Source organism: Panthera leo, chromosome B4 (assembly GCF_018350215.1).
Source record: "Panthera leo isolate Ple1 chromosome B4, P.leo_Ple1_pat1.1, whole genome shotgun sequence".
Taxonomy (NCBI): domain Eukaryota; kingdom Metazoa; phylum Chordata; class Mammalia; order Carnivora; family Felidae; genus Panthera; species Panthera leo.
The window spans coordinates 19,952,024-19,972,253 of NC_056685.1; the positions used below are offsets into that span (position 1 = coordinate 19,952,024).

The 20,230-nt window shown below is 50.2% G+C and overlaps 1 protein-coding gene across 1 annotated transcript in view; it reads right to left on the minus strand.

Annotated features, from left to right (window-relative positions):
* Positions 1–8,620: 8,620 nt before the first annotated feature.
* The window catches only part of DNAJC1 (DnaJ heat shock protein family (Hsp40) member C1), a 217,842-nt gene continuing 206,232 nt past the window's right edge, over positions 8,621–20,230 (minus strand). Inside the window, exons 10-12 of the mRNA XM_042945075.1 lie at positions 12,981–13,029; positions 11,252–11,712; positions 8,621–8,795 (exon numbers count right to left, since the gene is read on the minus strand). Coding sequence (XP_042801009.1) covers positions 8,727–8,795; positions 11,252–11,712; positions 12,981–13,029 — 579 coding nt within the window. The 3' untranslated portion in view covers positions 8,621–8,726. The remainder of the gene's footprint in view (positions 8,796–11,251; positions 11,713–12,980; positions 13,030–20,230) is intronic.

Sequence of the window (20,230 nt, forward strand, 5' to 3'; positions counted from 1 at the left end):
GGATCCGGTCAGGAGGTAGCGGGCTCTTTAACCCACGCCGCCAGGTCGCGTCTTCACGGGTGCGTCCTCCACCGCAAAGGCTCGGGCCCCCGAGCGGCTTCGAGTGACTGGAGTTCACGGCCCTCGACACTCAGGGTTTCCGAAGGCCTGGGGCGGGCGGGGATCAGCTCCCGGGGCGACCCGCCCGGCGTGGGTGGGAGTTGGGGGGCGCGTCAGCGAGGCCACCCCCGCGGACCCGAGGGCAGGCGGCGAGCCCCTGTCCACACGGCAGGGAAGGCACCTGGGGCGGCGCAGGGTGAGCCGGCCCCACGCCCACACAACCAGGCGAGTAAGGTAGGAAGCACTTCAGCATCACCCCGGAAAAGGGGGTGCTCCTCCACCGCCCCCCAAATCCCCTGCGGAATGACGGGGTGTGACCCAGCTTCACGGGAGCGCGCAGGGCACACAGGCCCGTCGTCACTCCGCCTCCCCGACACGCGGGCCACGCCAGGCTGGTGGCTGTGGGACAGGACCCGGGAGCTGGGGAAGGAAGGCCAGAGATTCGTATGCCTGGTCTTGGTTCTCGACTGGGGCGGGCGCGGGGGTGCGGACCGAACCCCTCCTTTGCGAGCGAGGGGCCGGAGACCCTCCACTCTTCCACCCGGTCTGATCTCAGGGGAGCGGTGGCCCCGCGCCCAGCCGGGTCTGGAACCGGGAACCCTGGAGCCCTCGGGTCACTTGCACGGGAATCTGGGGACGAGCCAGGGAGCGCCCCGGTTTATTTATTTACATGCGCTTCTTCCAGAAGGACCTGGAGGCCTCGCCGCGGTTGAAAGGCAGCGCGGGGCCCCGTGAGATCACACCTGAAAGTACATGAACCCGGGCAGAGTTGACATGACCCGAAGCCCCAGGGTGTGTGTGTTGGGGGGGTGGGGGGGGGGGAGGGGGGCGGGCGATGGCCCGGCCAAGGGAGAAGCCGCCGATGAAGAAGGTAACTCACGGCATTCTGATTTTGATTGTGCCTTGTGAAGTTTAGAAAAGGAAATTGACTTTTTTGCTGATCAAGTTAATTTGATTCCCCTTAAATTCTGATTGATGCATCTGGTGTTTTTTCACTTGGCTCACTTAGCAAGCAGACGGATTAATTAGGAGATTTTACATTTTTGGCATCGCTGCCGCTCCCCTCGCAACTATCTGGTTCTCCTGGTCTCTCCCAGAGCAAGCACGGACAGGTGTCTTCTGCAGCTCGACTGTTCAGTACAGAGGACTCTTGACCAAAATAAGGTGTACATTCGCTTTGCAAAATGCAGTGGCTCTCCTCCTGCGGGAGCCCCGGGATCGCCTGAGGATTAGGACCCTGAGCATGCTCTCTGGAGCCGGGACCAGAAAAATCGGAGCCCTTGGGGGGCGGCTGCAGACATCCGGGCCAGCCCAGCGTGCAGCCAGGACTGAGGACTCCAGCAGTCTGGTCCTGCTGACCCTGCTCCCCTTATGGGTGCCACAGGCCATCAGGCTGCTGTCCTGCCCCTTCCCGGCCTCTCTTGGGAACTCCCGCCTCCTTCGGGGGTCATGGCTGGAGCCTTGTGGAGGGACATTCCTGTCTGTGGGACTTGGCGGTCCTGAGAACTGGCATGGTGCTGGAGAGCCTGTCCTCCCAGCTGCAAATCAGGGGGCCTTGTCGCTTTTTCCAATGTGAAGCTTTGATGTAATCACAGACACAAACGCTCAGTCTTGGATTTTGCTGCGGGACTGAGTGTCCCTTGGCTGGCCTCAAGCTCTGTGGTGGGTGTGACCACCTCATGGAGCATGGGCCGGCCCGCCCCCGCCCTCCCCTGCCCTGCTGCTTTGCCACTTCCTAGGTTCTTGGAAGTTGCTTTCTTTTGATTTCTGACCTTCATTTACTCCTCCATCAGAACTTACTGTAGCTCTGTTTTGGGTTTGACTTTTGGAATCAATGTCCAACCCAAGACCAGGAAAATGATACCAAACAGGCTTAGAGACACGCACCTTGGCAGGGGTGTGGCCCGTGGCCCTGCCCTTGCCCGCCCCACAGGCTTTGCTCTTAGGGAAAGTGGCATGTCCCCAGGCCCCCTGTAGCTTGCTGGAAATGAGCAGGTTTCTTGGGTGCTGAGGAGGTGGAGGGTGGGGGGGGCCCAACAGTTTGAGGATCAAAACCAGTTTGGGTTCACTGTCACCGGTACCTCCCACTGCCTGCCTTCCTGTCCCACCTTTGGCCAGAATCTGCCCCGCCCCCCCCCCCCCCCCCCCCTGGTTAGACCACCCCAGGCAAAGATGTCCACATCTAATTCTTAAATGCCAGTTTTAACATAACAGGATAGATCTCCTCTTAGCCCAAGAGATTTCCAGTAGGCATTTCCTTTTTATTTTTTATTTATTTTTTATTTTTTAAGTTTATTTATTTATTTTGAGAGAAAGAGAGAGTGAGCAGGGGAGGGGCGGAGAGAGAGAGGGAGAGAGAGAATCTCAAGTTGGTTCCTGGCTGTCTCAGCACCGAGCCCGATGCGAGGCTCAAACTCACAAACGGTGAGATCATGACCTGAGCCAGAGTCGGTCGCAGGCACCCCTCCGATAGGCTTTCTTAAGCCAAGCCTCTTAGGGAGACAAGCTGCTAATATCTAGAGACCTCTACTCTTGGTTGCAGTAACATCTTCCTTCGTGAAACAGATTGGAACTAAGATAGTTTGGAATAAACAATTCAATACTATCTCAAATTTTCCAATTAAAAAAAAAAATTTTTTTTAAATACTGGTGGAAAACAAAACCTAACCGACTGGTCATTTCCTTTATAACTCGAGACCTGCCTACCGAGTAAGGGAAAGACTCCCTCACTGCCCATCTTGGTCAATTTCATTTTGCGAGACTTCGGATTCTGTTTAAATGGCGGTGACCGAAGATGGGCTTGACTGAGTTAAACTCATGTAACACTTCAGGAGACACCGCCCCGGGGACCCTTACACCCCTGGCTTGTTCGTTACAGGTCGCGAAGGCAAGAGGGAAACAACTGAGTGTGTGTTTTCCCTCCACTCCTGGAACAGCTGTGAGGATACACAGAGGGTCCGAGGCAGGGAGTGGGATGTGAGAACGGCTTGGATCCAGGAGCAGCGCAAGGTGCAGGAGGGGGGGGGGGGCGGGGGGGCAGGGGCGGAAGGAGGCGGGAGTCCGCCCCACCCCCCCCAGTGGGGGAGGGCACAGCGCTGGGCCTCAGCTCCCTTTAGGACCCCTGCTGTTTGAGGCACTAGGAGTTTCCGCCTGGGAGTCACATTGATGGAGTGATCGCCCTGTTTCTGTTCTACGTGAAGCCGCTCTTTTTTCCCCACCCGACCCGAGGAAAATACTCGGAGCCGCTCAGTTTTACAGCGTGTTAATTTAGCTCCCCAGTGACTAAAGTCCGAGGCTGAAGGCCAAGTCGTTTGCTCAGACAGGAGACTGGGACTGTTGCCAAGACAGTGGGGTGGCTTCCAGGCCAGCCCCGCGGTGACCCCCCGAGCTACAGGTGGAGCGGCGTGTGGCTCCCGCAGGGGAAGCCGGGCCGTTTACTGCCACAAGCGGCTGAAAAGAAAGAGCCGCCTCCGCATGTTTGCGTGACAGACCCATGCCACCACCCGCCGCCTTTACAGTCTAGAAAGGGGCCTCCTCCTGGGACCTGTGGCCAAACCGGCCCCGCCCGGGGCACCCTGCTCCGTGTGCAGAGAGCGAGTGAGGTTACACGGGACCCTGGGCCGGAGACAACGGCGCCTTTTTTCAGCCTGTTGCTTGGAAAGCTGGCTTTATCTTAGGACCATTTGGTGGGAAGGAACTTCAAAATGTAGGAACCGGTGGGGGGCATGGGGGGCTGGGGTGCGGGGACCCCGGGTGGCCCAGTCCTTAAGCGACCCGCTTCCGCTCTGGTCGATATCTCGTGATTGGAGCCCGGCGTCGGGCTCTGTGCTGACAGCTCGGAGCCTGGAGCCTGTTTCAGATTCTGTGTCTCCCTCTCTCTCTGCCCCTCCCCCACTAGCACTCTCTCTCTCTGTCTCTCTGTCTCTCTCTCTCTCTCAAAAATGAACATTAAAAATAATATTTTTAAATAAATTTAGGATGGGATGTCAAACTCTGTTTTGACCAATGACTAATACTGACTCATCTAAGCCACTGTGGTCGCTTGGACCCACCCTGAGGCCTCCCTGCCCCTCAGCCTCCGGATACAACCTCGGCCCTCTCTCGAAGGCACTGGGACCACGAGAGCCAGTTGCAGGAGTCCCTGGTCCGTCTGGACTCTGACTCAGGTGTGTCCCGTGCCTCAGTTTCCTCTGAGTGGGGTGGGGTGCCTTGGGAGGAACTGGGGGTCGGGATCAACACACCCTTGGGACTTTCGAAGGCAAAGGCAAACCAAACGCATGCCGAAGTCTCCTCGCTGTCTGTCCTCTTCGGAGGAATTCAGAATCCCTCAGGGTCTTTGGGATCAGCCATCTGTTAGCAATCACACATGGACCCGTGACCATGTTACACACTGTCCAAAATGGGTGTATTGAGTCAGCTGTAAACTGGAACTGTCCTGGGCCACTTGGGACCGTGTGGCTAGAATATCAGAATTTAAACTGTGCCCTTTAGATTCTGGGGGAAAAACCTAAATGCTAAAACAACTACAAAAACATACTCTGCAGAAACAAGCAGGAATGAAATAGTTGGTCATTTAGAGGGATTAGGTCTCCGCTTTCAAAGGAGTAGGTGGACGTGGTCTGGGGGGCGGAACTGGCACCCGACAGCAAGCGGGCCCGAGGTGAGAGGCGTGTTTTTAGGTTATCCCAAGACATTTATGGTAGAAAGCTTATCATCATCTGCCTCTAAAACCAAGCAGGGAATTTGAAAACACAAACCCACGGCAGAGTAAACCCGCTGGCTGCAGTGTTTCTGTTGGGAAAGCTCGTCCCCGAGCGGGGTTGGGACGTCTGGCGGGAGGCTCGCGCAGGGCCTCTAGGTCGTTCCCGTACAAGTTCCACAGAAAGCAGCACGTCGCGTGCGAGACACCTAAGCGGAGCCGTCTGTCTGGTTTCTAGAAATAAAGCCGGTGAGGCACAGCGCAGGTGGCTCGACGCCCCTGGGCACCTGTTGCAGGCGGGAGCCGGGCTGAAGCCGGGCAGCCAGTCGGGGCTTTTGTGAGGAAAAACCCGAGAACACGGGAGCGGCCTTTAAAAATGGGTGCTACTGGGGCACCTGGGTGGCTCAGTCGGTCAGGCATCCGACTCTTGGTTTCGGCTCAGGTCGTGATCCTGCAGTTCGTGGGTTCGAGCCCCACCTCGGACGCTTGTGCCGACAGCGTGGAGCCTGCTTGGGATTCTCGCTCTCCCTTTGTCTCTGCCCCTCCCCTGCTCTGTCTCTCTCAAAATAACTAAACTAAAAAAAAAAACCAAAAAACAACCAAAAAGGTGCTATCACGGTTGAGAGAACTGTAGCTGGGGGTTTTTTGCCCCAGTGGAGAAGGTCCACCTAAATCACTGGAGCTCCCTCGCGGGCTCCGCCTGGCCGTGCGGGGCTGGTGACACGGCGTCCTCAGGGGATGTGTCCTCTGCCAGCCCAGGGCTTTCCCAACCCAACAGGAACGGACTGGGGTCGGCGCGGCTGGTTGTCCTCTGCTGGGGTCTGAATGGGCGTGTGGACCTCGAAGAGTCAAAACGGAATCCTGTGCCTCAAGCCCGGTCTCCACACCCTCTGCCGGGTCCCCCCCCCCGCCTCCTTCCAAACCCCCGTCTTCGTGGCCCGGTTCCCCCCTCGCTCACTGCACTTGACCCAAGATTGCGACGCGGGTCTTTTGACTCTGAGCCTCCGCCCTTTCCCTAGACGTATCCGAGGACGAGGTGGGGGCCGGGGCCAGGCGGCCGCTGCTCTGAAGGCCGTTCCCTTCCCGTGAGGCTGCGCGCACACTCACACCTGCGTGTTCGGGGCAGGAGACGGACGCCCCGGTTCACAAGTCTGAGGCTTCTTGTCCCACTCTGGCCCTCCCTGGGCCGCGTCAGGATAAATACTGCGGCACAGGCTGGAAAGAGGCTTTTTCGGGCGAGAGACCCGGGGGGCACCTAGTGAAACGTGTGGACTCGCTCCCTGAAAACTACACAATCAAAATAGATTTTGCCGGGGTCCCAGGCTCCTGCGAGTACACCCGGCGAGCGGGGACCCCCGGGACTAGGAACCGCAGGACATGAGGGGCCGTGCACCCCGTCGGGCCCATCAGCCCTGCTAACGCATCAACAGCCACTTGAAATGATGGAAACAGGAAGTCTGGCTGGTCAGATAGAAAAAGAGTGCTATTCTCAGCATGTAAAGGTTTTACACGCATTATCTAGCTTTATCATCGTAACAACCTACGGAGCAGCTACCGTTATTTCCTATTTTTCTAGTTGACGCACGGAGACAAAGAGGTAAACCGAGGCACCTGATGTCACACAGCTTGGCCTTGGAGCTCCAACAGCTAAGGCGGCTCTGGAAAGGGGAGCGCATCTCTGGGGAGCCCGGCCTGGAGAAGGCGGCGTGGGAAGGGGCGGCCGGCTGGTATTGCCGAGCGCTTTACCCCCTCCCCCTCCCCGTGATCTGTGCAGTGCGTTCTTCTTGGAGGCTCCCTTGCTTTCTGGGCCGTGACCTTGTTCAAACTGAACCCCATGGGTCTCCCGTGTGTCACTGAGCTCTGGCCTGCCCACTGGCCTGCCGACTTCAACACAACTTGACGGCTTCCAGAGTCTCCTGAAGGAAGGGCTCCTTTCTGACTTCTTTTTTTTGAAGCTTATTTCTTTTGAGAGAGAGAGAGCGAGAATCCCAAGCAGGCTCCATGCTGACAGCAGGAACTAGAACTCACGAACCACGAGATCATGACCTGAGCCGAAATCAGGAGTTGGGACACTTCAGCTGAGCCACCCAGGCGCCGCTGACTTCTTTCTAAAGAAGTTAGTAGGCAGAACAGTCATGCGTAGAAAGCCATGCTAGACTTATTTCCTTGAGTCTAGAAAAGAGGCCATTCTATCTCGGTTGCGATATCATCGGGCATGTTTGGAGCCCTGTGGGCTGCTCCCCCCACCCTGGGAGCGCAGGACACTTGTAACGCGGTCTGGGGGTATGTGTGACAGGAACCCCAAGTACTGCAAGTAAGGGGCGTGCTTTCACGCTCATGGACCCACAGACCGGCTAAGCTGGACCACCAGGCTGCATGAAAGCCAGGCCTGAAGCCGGACTCAGAGATGAGTGGTCCCGGGCCCGGAATGAAGCCAGGACGGACTCGTTCTCTCCTTTGTTTCCCTCCGTGCACGTTTTACTCGTGCAGACCCCCCCAGGTGAACGGGGAGGTGAGCTGTGGCCTGCGACAAATGCAGCGATGGCCCCACGGCTTCGGGAACGAGCCCTGGGGGAGCAGCCGTTGGTGGCGGGGCCGTCCCGGTGGCCTGTGGAGCTCAGGTTCGCTGTCGGGAAGGGTGGCCAGCACGGCCGGGACGACACAGTGACAGCACCGGCCCCCCACTCCTCTCCACGCCCGCCCGTCCCCCAGCCCAGGACAGAGCAGTGACCTGACTGGGACGGGGCTGGACGGGGCTTAGTTTGTGAAAACCAAATGACCATGGAGCCGGTTAGTTGGTAACCTGCCCTTTTTTTGCATTTCAGTTTCCCTGGTGGTGCGACCTGCGCGGGGGGGTGAACGGTTATGGGGCCAGTGGGGCTGCTGCCACCAGACTTTCCTGCAGGAAATGAATCTTATTTCAGTCCTTAGAGAGAAGTGATCTCTTCATAGATGTTTTCTCAAGTCCCTCCCTTAAATGTGTCCTCGTGATCGTAATGCTTTCCGAGTTCAGACGGTTCGCACTTAGCAAACCGTGTGCCAGCCCTGACCCAATGACGGGAGCTTCGGAAGGCAGCGTTCGGCGGATGGTGACAGGCAGCAGAAACCGGCACAGAACAGTGACTTCGGCTGTCGAAAGCCAGGAGCCAACCTCACGGGTCCCTACCACCTCTCCCGCGTGTCCCACGTGTCCCCTGGAAGGTCTTGCAGTGGGGAACGCGTTCCTCCCAAGCAGCCCGAACTGGACTAGGCTGCCTTTGTCACCTTGTATCCTTGTTCATCGACACGGAGTTTTCTTCTAGATGCATCTAACTGAGATAACCTCACACTCTTCTCAGCCAGCCGGCTAGCTCAGAAGTGAGCCCGCTTTTCTCCCCAAGCACCTGCCTCCGGCTACCAATGAGCTCGTTAACCCGTGTGCTTCTGACTCACAGAAGCACATTAGGTTTTTTCGGGGTGGGGGGCGTGGGAGGGAGAGAGAGACAGTGTGAGCTGTAAGCAGGCTCCACACTCAGCGCAGAGCCCGATGTGGGGCTCGATCCCACAACCCTGGGATTGTGACCTGAGCCACCCAGGTGCCCCAAAGCACATTAAGTTTTAATTCTTACACGTTCGCTCATTTGTTCCTTCAAAATCCTGTACTTGCCGATTGTTAGCACTTTTCAGTTTGTTCGCAGGGAAATAACTTTGTGATGATGAGAGGGAAAATTATCTGTAAAATACCGGAATACTTTTTCTCCTGTAACATAGTCTTTGTTTAAACAATATAGCACAACATTTTAAAAACTTTTTTAATTTTTTTTTTTTTTTTTTTTTTACTAAGGCACATGACGTATAGAAAGGTTGAGGTACAAAATGCAAATTTCTGCATAAGACTTTTAAAATAATCGTTTTGGAAAATGAAGGTGAACATCATCTTCCAGAATATTCAGGTTTTAGCTTGTTTTTTCTTTTGGACCAGTTCAACCAGCAACTTGTATCTAGCGATACAGTCTTCCTGCAGGAAGAGAAAAAGAGAGGTGAAACGGTTATTTCCACAGATCAGCGTGAGCGTCGTGGGCTTCAGCCGCGGCCTGTGCGGGGAGGCGGCCTCGTGAGCGTCCGCTCTGCCCACGGCCGGCCTGCAACCGGCTGGACGAGCCCCGCGGCCCGCACACATGGGCCCACGCGCACACGCCAGGGCCCCCGCCGGCCGGGGCCCACGTGCTGCCGGGTGCCCCCGGGCCAGTGGCAGTCCTGTGAGGTGCAGCGTGGGCCGCTGGCGTGAGGGGCCCGTGCTGCTGCGTGTGAGGCACACCACGGGCATCACGATGATGCCTCTCAACTCGCTAACGATAACGAGCAGCTTTCACATTTCCCTGTCATGGCGCGTCCCGTCAGAGCAAGCGGACAACTTGAGGCCGGCCGGCCGGCCGCCCTGTTATTCCATCTGGGTTTGCCTCTCCTTAAGGGGCCGTGGGGACCCTCCCGTGGTGGCCGCGTCGGCCCAGCCCCCAGGACCGTGGCGGGGAGTGTGCCGCCCAGATCCTGCCCGTGGCCGTGGCCGCTGGGGGTGAGGCCCCTAGTGGGGCCTAGAGCAGAGGTGGGCGGTGCTGGGGGGCCTCACGCTCTCCTGTCCATCATGAGGTACTTTCCAGAGTCCGTTCCCGTTTCTGGCCAAGAGATACTCCCCTCCGAGGCGTTGGAAGCCTTCACTAACTTAAGGTCTAGGGCAACATGATCGCTGCTCCCTGGCAGATGCTTCTATCAGCCGGGGACACAGAGTGGGTGCTCATGCTCTTCCTAGGGTTCTAGCTCAGGAGTGGTATGAGGGATGCTTCTAGAAGTGCCTCTCTGGATCCCCAACGATCACGCGCATGGGGTCAGTCTTTAAAATACCAGCCTTTTCTTAATAGCTGTGCTGCCCACCGGTGAGGCCCCGGGCATGATGCGGGGACTTCACCGGGGACCACGGCGACCCAGAGCGCTGAGCCGCAGGCCTCAGGCAAAGTCCCCTCCTTCAGGCCCAGCATCGCCAGTGGCTTGCGGGCCACGTATAGGGACTCGCTCCCTAGCAGACGAGTCAGCAGGCCACCTCTCCGGGAACTGGTTCCAATGTCAAGGCTTAAGGGGAACACTTGCGGGACAATAAAAGGGCTGCTCGTGTCCGGTTCAGACGGGAGGGTTTCCAAACCCTGAGGCAGTGAGTTTCTGAATGTTCTATCCTTAGGAATCCACGGTTCCAGCTCCTTCATTTTAAGCCAATGTCAATTCATCACGCATGTAGATGCCTGTGTCCTGACAGATGCTAGGGAAATTCAGGGAAAATAATTACTTCTGGCAAACCAGTTGGAGAGGCTGGGAGAATCTGTGTTTCTCAAATAGATCAACTGCTAATGGTTTATTTTTCTCCCCGGGAATTCTCAACTTCATCATTTTAAAGTAGGTGATAGATAACTAGACCTGTACACACGGGGACATTTATGGCCACAAGCTAGATTTTCCAACATAGAATTTCAATTAAAAAAAAATAAGAATGTAAATGAACATCAATGTGCCCAGAGGCTACTGAGTGACAGGCACAGGAGGCAGAAGAGACTCGTTCTTCTGATTTCTCCGCGTTCCTTGGTGCCTCAGACTGAGAGTATAGCGAGGAGGGAAGAAACTCGGGAGATGGTGTGTGTTTCGAGAAAGGCCCGAGTGGGAAAGCTCACACCGTGAGCCCCGCAGCATGAACTGGCAGACGGAAGGCAAAGGCTGGGGTGAGCGCTGGCTCTCTGTGGGGCACCCCGTCTGCCCGCTTAGCTGGGAACTACCTGTGGGGGTTTGTAAGCAGATACCGAGAGCCGAAAACAGGGAGAAGACTTAAAGTACAGTCAAGGCTGCAGGGTGGGTTCAATCCTAAATGTCATCCCTGCCTGGGCCCCCACCCCCCCCGCCGCCAGGGCCTCGCCAGTCTGGTGCAGCTGCTGAGTCCAGAGTGATGTGCACTGTGGACCCGATGACCAGCATGACACGGGCCGCCACGCGCTCGCCCTGGGGTAAAGGCTCCTTGCAGAGCTGGAGGGAGACCTCCCCCGACTCTGGTTCAAGGGAGCCTCCGCCCGAGGGAGGGCCTGCCGGCCGCCAGGGCTGCTCCCGCTGCCCCAGTGATGAGGGTGCGGCCCAGCCACCCCCGTGCTCCTCTCAAACTGCCAGACTGGGGCGAATGCTCCAGAAGGTTGGCGGGCTTGTTGTGGGTGAAATTTATCCTCTATGCATGGAATTTTCTGAGGAAAACCAACCGGTCTGTATGGTCTCCTTAGAATCTTGACCTCATTCATACACACTAATCAATCCGGTGCACAGACTGAACCTGCTCTTAGAAGTGCACCGGACGGTCACGCAGACAGCAGTCGCTAGAGGGGTGTGCGTAAGGTGGGGAATTAGGTGCAGCTGGCCGCGCAGGTCTCGTTCTTCCCCCGCCTCACCCACCTTACTCTTAGACGGGACACATTTGGCTATTTTGTCCCAGCGGTCTGAAGATCCCTTTGGGTACTGCTGTAATGCTAATTCCAGAAGCTTCTGTTGACTCTGAGTCCATGGCTCCTCGGCAGCACGAGTTCTCTCTTTCTTCTGGCTCTCCTCATCACTGGATTCGTTTTGTTCTGAAATATCGAAGTCCTTCTGCCTCTTTCCTCTGAACTTCTCCTCGGGCTCCGCCCTCTTTGCCACCTCCGGCGGCCTGGCCGGCCTCCGCCTCCGTGGCCGGCTTTCCGGAAGCACCGCCTCCTGCTCGTCGTCATCTTCCTCCTCCTGCTCGTCCTCCTTGTCTTCCTCCCCGGCCTGCAGTGCATCTTCTCGCTGGGTGATGATGTCATCTGGCAAGGCCGTGGCGGCCTTGGTGGGCCGGGGATTCTGGGCTGTTGACTTGAGTTCGGAGAGTCTGACCATTCCTGTGAGGAAGGACACACTTTATCACACAGATGGAATGGCAAGGTCAGTGCAGGTGACAAGAGTAACAGCAGCTGTCACCAACACAGCAGTGTGGTAGGCTCTGTGCACCTACGATTCTGCTTAATTTTCACGCTATTCTAGAAAGATAGGTGTCATTATCCTAATTCTACGGATGGCAAAAATCAGTCTCAGAGAGCAGCAGAGGTGGGATTTGAACCCAGTTCTGTCTGATTCCTTGTCCTTTGTCCTTTCCAACGCTCTGAGGGACTGAGGGCCACGTACAGAATCAGGTTGTGGCCAAAGAATGCAAAGTGGCTCTTGGACACTTTTTAGATAAGGAAGGATGTTCTTTACGATCCGGAACTGGGACGACTCATTCCATTAGCGGAGCTAAAATGGATCTGTCTAAACTCACGCTGTGCTCACACCATTGTAGGTGAGCCACCGACGCGGTGGGACGTGCTGTCTGCTCCAAGCTGCTTCCAGTGCCACTGTGCCACCACGTTGGCCAGTAAAGAGCAAACGGACTGGCTCTCAGGCGCCATCTCAGGGATGCCCCTGAATGTTCAACCATACGTCTCCTGTTCTGGTCACTTTTTACCCCCCCGCCCAATGCTCTAGTAAGATCCCTATCTGTGCCACAGTCTACACCACACTGCCTTTTCCAGAACACACAGAGTGTCTTGCAGGAAGGCCTTTTCACATGGCCTCTCACTGCCCATTTTAGCCTCTGCGCCAACAAAGAATTGTGTTTGCAGAACAGGAATCTGGAAATGCCTTCTTTCCTGAAGCCGGCAGAGCCCCACATTGAATCCCTGCTGGGGACGGCTTTTTGAGATCTCCGGGTTTGCTCACCTGCATTGCTGTCTTTGGGACTTGTATTTAAATTAAGTTAGAAGGTTTTAGGAAGTATTCTCTTCCTGGTTCCAAGCAAACAGTATGGAGACTCTAGCAAAATTCCAGTTAGTCTTGGAGGAAACATATTTTGAGAAATGTGGGTTCTTGGGAAAGCTGCGGCTCTATTCGGAAAGATGGCTCCGTGTGCGTGGTGCTGGCAGTGTGGACCGCGTGGGCGAGCCTTGCACCGCGCGTTTGTGTGGCGTCCAGAGAGTTCCCCCCTGCGTGCCCCTCCCCCAGTACTAGCAAAGAACTAGGTTTTTAGGGTTTTTAAACTTATCAGGTCCATCTTAGCACCCACCCTTACGAAAAGGGATTTATGTGGGAGAAGTCACTTTAGCTCAGTGGGGCGAAGGGGGCACTGACTCACCTGGGGAGCAGGTAACTGAATCCTTCAGTTGCTTGGCTTTGGTTGTCACCTGTTCCAAAATATAAAGGCAACGAAGTCTTACTTTCCACATGTCTCTTGTAGGTCAAGTGACCTATTTCACGTAAGGTCCGTGTGAATGAACCGGGTTTACTGAATCTTCGGCCTAGAAGGACCCTCGTTCATCCATCCACTCATTTAGTTAAGCAACAAGGAAACTTTCGTTTGACTATCATAAACGGTGGAGAAATTCAACTAATGTTTTAGCATAAAAGTCTATCTTTTCTTTGCATTCAAGAAACCACAAGAGCATAGTAGGCTAACACTAGAGCAGGAAGAAGAAAATACTTCCTAACACAAGACCCACGAGACGTACGTACATGAGTGAGGGGCCACAGAAATAGTTTCGTTCGGTCGCTGTTACTTCTTTGTTCTCTGTATAAATGGTATCACGTCATTTGTCTCGTTCTATACCTTGCTTTTCATTTAACAATGTCTTGGAGATCCACATATAGATTTCTTTTTAAATTGATATAAAATTTACATACAATTCAATATACAGATTTTAAATGTACAATTCAATGGGTTTTGACCCCCCAAAAAAGGACCTATATAACCATTCTAATTCTAATCAAATTATAGAACGTTCCTGTTATCCCAGAAAGTTCTCTTCTGCCCTTAAGTTAATCTCTACTCTGCCACTGACAACACTGTTCTGATTTCTTAAAATACAGGATCAAAATTAATTAAAAAAATTAAAAATGGTTGATTGCCCAATGAATTTTCAATCAAGCCATCCTTTCCCCACTTATTCGAAATGTTAACTTTAGGGGCGCCTGGGTGGTTCAGTTGATTAAGCATCTGACGTTGGCTCAGGTCATGATCTAGCAGTTTGTGAGTTCGAGCCCCATGTTGAGCTCTGTGCTGACAGCTCAGAGCCTGGAACCTGCTTCGGATTCTGTGTCTCCCTCTCTCTCTGCCCCTCCCCTGCTCACGCTCTGTCTCTCAAAATAATAAATGAGCATTAAAAAAATTAAAAGGAAATGTTAACTTTATTAAAATTAGTGCCACTGTATACGTGAACTATTTTTCTACACTTTGTATTCTATCCCATTAATGCATGCATATTCTTGAATCAATGTTTCGCTGCTTTAATGAGATTTGAAAATAAAACCTCAGAAGCCTGATTGCTAAGAACTCAGGTAGACTCATCTTGGTCCCACCTCTTCTTAGCTGGGTGATCTTAAGCAATTTCCAATCCTTTCTCTGTGTCAAGAATTACCCTCTGTAGTATGTGGATAATGCTAGTAATACCATTTGCCTATTAGGTTTTAAATTTGAAATAAGCTCTTAGCAGGATACCAAGCAGATATTCAAGTCTCAGTAAATACTACCTATTATAATTGACATGGGTCATTTGTTTTTCATTCATACAAAGGACAGAATTAGAGAAAATATTTAAAGCCACTTAGAAACACTCTTCAATTTTATTCCCTACCTTCCTCTCTTTCCAGATGACCTTGTTTCTTATTTAACGTGAGAAAAAAGGAAGTTCTCCAACATGAGCCTCCTTGCCTTCCAACTTTCTCAACTCAAAATTCTGATTACATCACTTTATATCCTTCCTATCTTTTATCCCAAATCAAAAGAAATTATCTTCCTTCCTCTTGAATTGTCCCAGAACTATGCTCCATCTATTAATTTCCTTTGCATTCTTTCTTTTTTTTTCTTTTTTTTAACGTTTATTTACTTTTGAGAGAGAGGGAGAGACAGAGTGTGAGCGAGCGGAGGGAAGAGCAGAGAGAGACACACACAGAATCGGAAGCAGGCTCCAGGCTCTGAGCTGTCAGCACAGAGCCTGACGCGGGGCTCAAACTCACGAACTGGGAGACCATGACCTGGGCTGAAGTTGGACGGTCACCGACTGAGCCACCACGGCGCCCCTAATTTCCTTTGCTTTCCTCTTCACCTTCTCCCTGTCTGTCAGCTGTGTCCCATGATTCTTCATGCTGAGCTCAAGTGGCCTCCACTCCAGAAGGTGATCTTCCCTTAAGCTGTCTTTTCTACTCCTTTTGGCTTTCTCTTTCTCTGAATGTTCCTTCACTGCCCATCCCACCCCCCACCCCATATAATGCTCCTCAACATTCCATCCTTGCCATTCATATGTTCTTTCCATTTTCTCCGTTGGTATCTCATGCCACTGGTTCAGTAACACTTTTGAAAAGGAATGATTAACCTGTATGTCTAGTCCTGACCTCTTCCTTGGAGGGGCAGTATAACAGAATTGACCACATAGCAACAATGGGCCATCAGATCGAAAGGGCCTTCGTCCACATAGCAATAAGCTTTCTTTGTACCAAGCGCTGTTCTAAGATATGTGTCTGTACAAGTATTCCTCACAGCAGCCATAGTAGGTAGGTATGTAATATTACCCCCACTGTACAGAATCCGAGGCTCACAGGGCATAGAGAACATACGCAAGATTAAAAGGCTAATGGGTAGCTGAACACAGACAAGTTGGGTTCTGAAATCTTGTCTCTCAGTCCCTGTAACATGCTGCCTTTGGAATCCAAATCTCTTGTTGTATAGATGAGGACATGGGCGATGCTCTCCTTCCGCTCTGCTACGTGACTGCCCTCTTTAACTGCCACTGAATCTCTTCTTTAGCGATCTCCTAGTTCCTCAAACCAAACTAACCGACTTGTCTGCTTTTGCTTCCTTTTCTTGATAGAACTGTCATCCCAGTCACCCAGGCTCACGACCCGAGTCCAGTTGTGGACCTTTGCCTCCCGCCCCCGCCAGCTGCTACACTCTCCACGATGTCAACCCCGTCTGTTCCCTGCTCACAAATCACACCTCCTCTCTTAGTTCTTCATTCTCCTGTGGCTGGATGAATGTAACAGCCTTCTAACTGGACTCCTACTTACTAATAATTTTTATAGATTAATACCCCTAAAGCAGAGTTCTGATCAGATTCCTTTCATGGCGCATCACTGATTATATAATGTTTAATTCTTTTTTTTTTTTTAACGTTTTATTTATTTTTGAGACAGGGGGAGACAGAGCATGAACAGGGGAGGGTCAGAGAGAGGGAGTCACAGAGTCTGAAACAGGCTCCAGGCTCTGAGCTGTCAGCACAGAGCCCGACGCGGGGCTCGAACTCATGGACTGTGAGATCATGACCTGAGCTGAAGTCGGCCGCTTAACTGACTGAGCCACCCAGGCGCCATATAATGTTTAATTCTTAACCTGACATGCAAAGAGATCCACAATTTGTGGTCTGTTCTCTTTCCTGTGGTAGCTTTCCTTTGAGCAGAACTGAATAATTAATGCTCCCCCAGACAGAAATTTCCCTACCCTGTACTTTTTGCCATCCTTAACATTGCCTGAAACGATTTTCCTTTCTTCATCAACCCTCCCCTTAAATATCTATCTCTCTAGAGCCAAACCATCCTTCAAGGTACTCTCAGGTGTAACTTTCTTCTTGAAGACTTCCTGGTGTTCACTACCAGGGTGACCAACTCTGGTGACAATCCTTCTTCTCTCTCAATTTCTATTGTGTTTTTTAAAGATTTAATTATCTTTTTCTCTTTTGTCACATAGTTCTATGAATTTTATTTATTTATTAAACTTATTTGAGAGAGAGAGAGAGAGACAGAGAGAGAGAGAGAGAGAGAGAGAGAATGAGAGAGAGAGAATGAATGAGTTCGAGCAGGGGAGGGGCAGAGAGAGAGGGAGAGAGAGTCCCAAGCAGGCTTCACATCCTCAGCATGGAGCCCATTGTGGGGCTAGATCTCACGAACCTGTGAGATCATGACCTGAGCTGAAATCAAGAGTCAGACGCTTGACTGAGCTACTGAGGCACCCTAAACACACTTAGAGGTTCAAGTAACTACCGTCACATCTAAGATGTGAGATAATTCTTTTTTTTCTTGGACTTGTTTTCTTATTTAACAAAACATTTTGGAGATTATTACAGAATAGTACACAAAGATCTCCTTTGTCTTTTTTTTTTTTTTTTAAATAGCTTAACTGAAATGTAATTCACATACCATACAATTCACCCACTTGAAGTGACAATTCAGTGGTTTTAGTATATTGGTATGTATAATCATCATCATGGCCAACGTCAGAACATTTTCATCACATCAGAAAGAAATGCAGTACCCTGTAGGTATCGTCCTCCGTTCTCCCCCTCCTACCCCGTCACTCAGCAAACAATAAACAACCATAAATCTACGTTCTGTCTCCATAGATGTTCCTTTTCTGGACTTTCATATGGATGGAATCATATCATGTGTGGATTTTTTTGTGGCTGGCTTCTTTCCCTTAGGGTAATGTTTTCCAGGTTCATCCACGTTGTAGTATATATGAGTACTTCATTCCTTTTTGCTGAATAATATTCCACTGTATGAATATACCACATTTTGTTTATCCATTCATCATTTGATAAACATTTGTGTTGTTTTAGTCTTTCCGGCTATTATGAATAATGCTGCTGTAAACATTTGTGGATATGTTTTTGCTTGGGCAAACTGTTTTCATTTATCTTGGGTATATACCTAGGAGTGGAACTGTGGAGACATATGGTAATTCTATGTTTAACTTTTTGAGGAGCTGCCATACTGTTTTCCAATATGGCTGTACCATTTTATATTTACACCAGCAGTGTATGACGCTTCTGATTTCTCTACATCTTGGCAAACATTTGTTATTATCCAACTTTTTGATTCTAGCCATCTTAGTGCGTGTGAAGTAGTATCTTGTGCTTTTGATTTGCATTTCCCTAATGACTAATGATATTGAGCATTTTTTCATTGGCTGTTTTTATAACTTCTTTGGAGAAATGTCTATTCAGATCCTTTCTCCACTTTTTTAAAAATTTGGGTGATTTCGCTTATTATTTAGTTGTAAAGAGCTCTTTATATATTTTGGATAAAAGCCCTTTATCAGATAAATGATTTGCAAATATTTTCTCCCATTCTGTGGGTTATCTTTTTACTTTCTTAATGGTGTCCTGTGAAGCATGGAGTTTTTAATTCTGATGAGGTTCAATTATAGTTTTATAATTTTATAGTTTTTAATTATAGTTTTAGCTCTTATATTTACGGTAATATTGCTATCTTGACAATAAGACTTCTGATCCATGGACAGGGGATATTTTTCCACTTCTTTTGAACCTCAATTTCTTTCAACAGTGTTTTGTCATTTTCAGAGTTTGTACTTCTTTTGTTAAATTAATACCTAAGTATTTTATTCTTTGTGATGCTATTTATGAATGAAATTATTTTATTAATTTAATTTTCAGGTTGTTCACCACAGGTTTATAAAAATAAAACTGAGGGGCGCCTGGGTGGCTCAGTCGGTTAAGCGGCCGACTTCGGCTCAGGTCATGATCTTGCGGTCTGTGAGTTCGAGCCCCGCGTCGGGCTCTGTGCTGACAGCTCAGAGCCTGGAGCCTGTTTCAGATTCTGTGTCTCCCTCTCTCTGACCCTCCCCTGTTCATGCTCTGTCTCTCCCTGTCTCAAAAATAAATAAAACGTTTAAAAAATAAATAAATAAAACTGATTTTTGCATATTGATATGTATCCTCCAATCTTTACTGAAGTCATTAGTTCCAATAGTTTTTTTTTAGTGAATTCCTTAGGATTTTGTATATATAAAATCATGTCATCGGCAGACAGGGACACTTTACTTCCTTTTCAATCTTACTTTTTTTTTCTGCCTGACTTCCTTGACTAGACCTGTAGTTCAATGTTGAAAAAAGTGGTGAGAGCGGTCACCCTTGTCTTCTTTCTTATCGGGAAAACATCCCCTCTTACACCAGTAAGCTGATGTTAACTGTGGGTTTTAGTAGACACTCTCAGGTTGAGGTATTCTCTTTTATTCCTAATTTGGTGAGTGTTTTTATCATGCAAGGGTGCTGGCTTTTGTCATATGCTTCTATTGAGATGATTTGTGCTATTTGCTTTTTTATTCTATTGATACCATGTCTTTAATAGTTGATTTTCAGCTGTTGAATCACCTTTGCATTTCCTGAGTTAAACCCTACTTGATCACGGTATCAAATTATTTTTATAAGTTGCTGAATTTAGTTTGCTGTATTTTGTCTAGGATTTTTGCATTCATACTCATAAAAAAATTCGTCTACAGTTTTCTTGTAATTTTCTGGTTTGGTATAAGGCTAATAGTGGCTTCATAAAATGAGTTGGGAAGTATTCACTCTCTTCTATTTTTTTTTTTTTTTTTTAATGTCTATTTTTGAGAGAGAGAGAGAGAGAGTGAGAGAGAGCGAGAGCACACGCGCACTGGTAGGAGAGGGGCACGGAGAGAGGGAGACACAGAATCTGAAGCAGGCTCCAGGCTCTGAGCTGTCAGCACAGAGCTCAACACAGGGCTCAAAATCATGACCTGAGTTGAAGTCAGAGGCTCAACCAACTGAGCCACTCAGGTGCCTCCACTCTCTTCTATTTTTAGAAAATTTTGTAAAGTACTAGTATTCTTTAAATTGGTAGAATTCAGTGGTGAAGCCATCTGGATCTGGGCTTTTCTTTGTAGGTAGGTATTTTAAGTACTTGTTCACTTTCTACACTTGTTATAATTTCAATTGTCTATTTCTTCTTGATTCAGTTTTAATAGTTTGTCTTTCTAGGAATTTGTCCATTTCATCAATATCTATTAGAAAAATAGATATCTGGGGCACCTGGGTAGCTCAGTCGGTTAAGCACCTGACTCTTGATTTCTGCTCAGGTCATGATCTCACAGTTTGTGAGTTCCAGCCCCACATCGGGCTCTGAGCTGACAGTGCGGATCCTGCTTGAGATTCTCTCTCTCTCTCTGCCCCTCTCCTGCTCATGCTCGCTCACTTTCAAAATAAGTAAGTAAAAAAGCATTAAAAAAATAGGTATATAATTTCTTGGCATATACTTGTTCCTGGTATAGTATTCCTTTACAAAGCCCTTTTTATTTCTATAAAGTTGGTAGTAATGTCCTTTTTCTCATTTCTGATTGATTCTAGCAGTTTGAGTCCTTTCTTCCCCTGTTGGTCAATCTAGCTAAATGTCAATTTTATTGCTATTTTCAAAGCATCAACTTTGAATTCACTGATTTTTCTCTATTGATTCTCTAGTCTCTAGACTAGAGTCTCTAGTCTCTAGACTCTGGTTATTTCCTTTCCTCTGCTTGTTTTAAGTGTAGTTTGTTATTTTTCCAGTGCCTTAAGGTAGAAGGGTAGATTTGGGATCTTTCTTCTT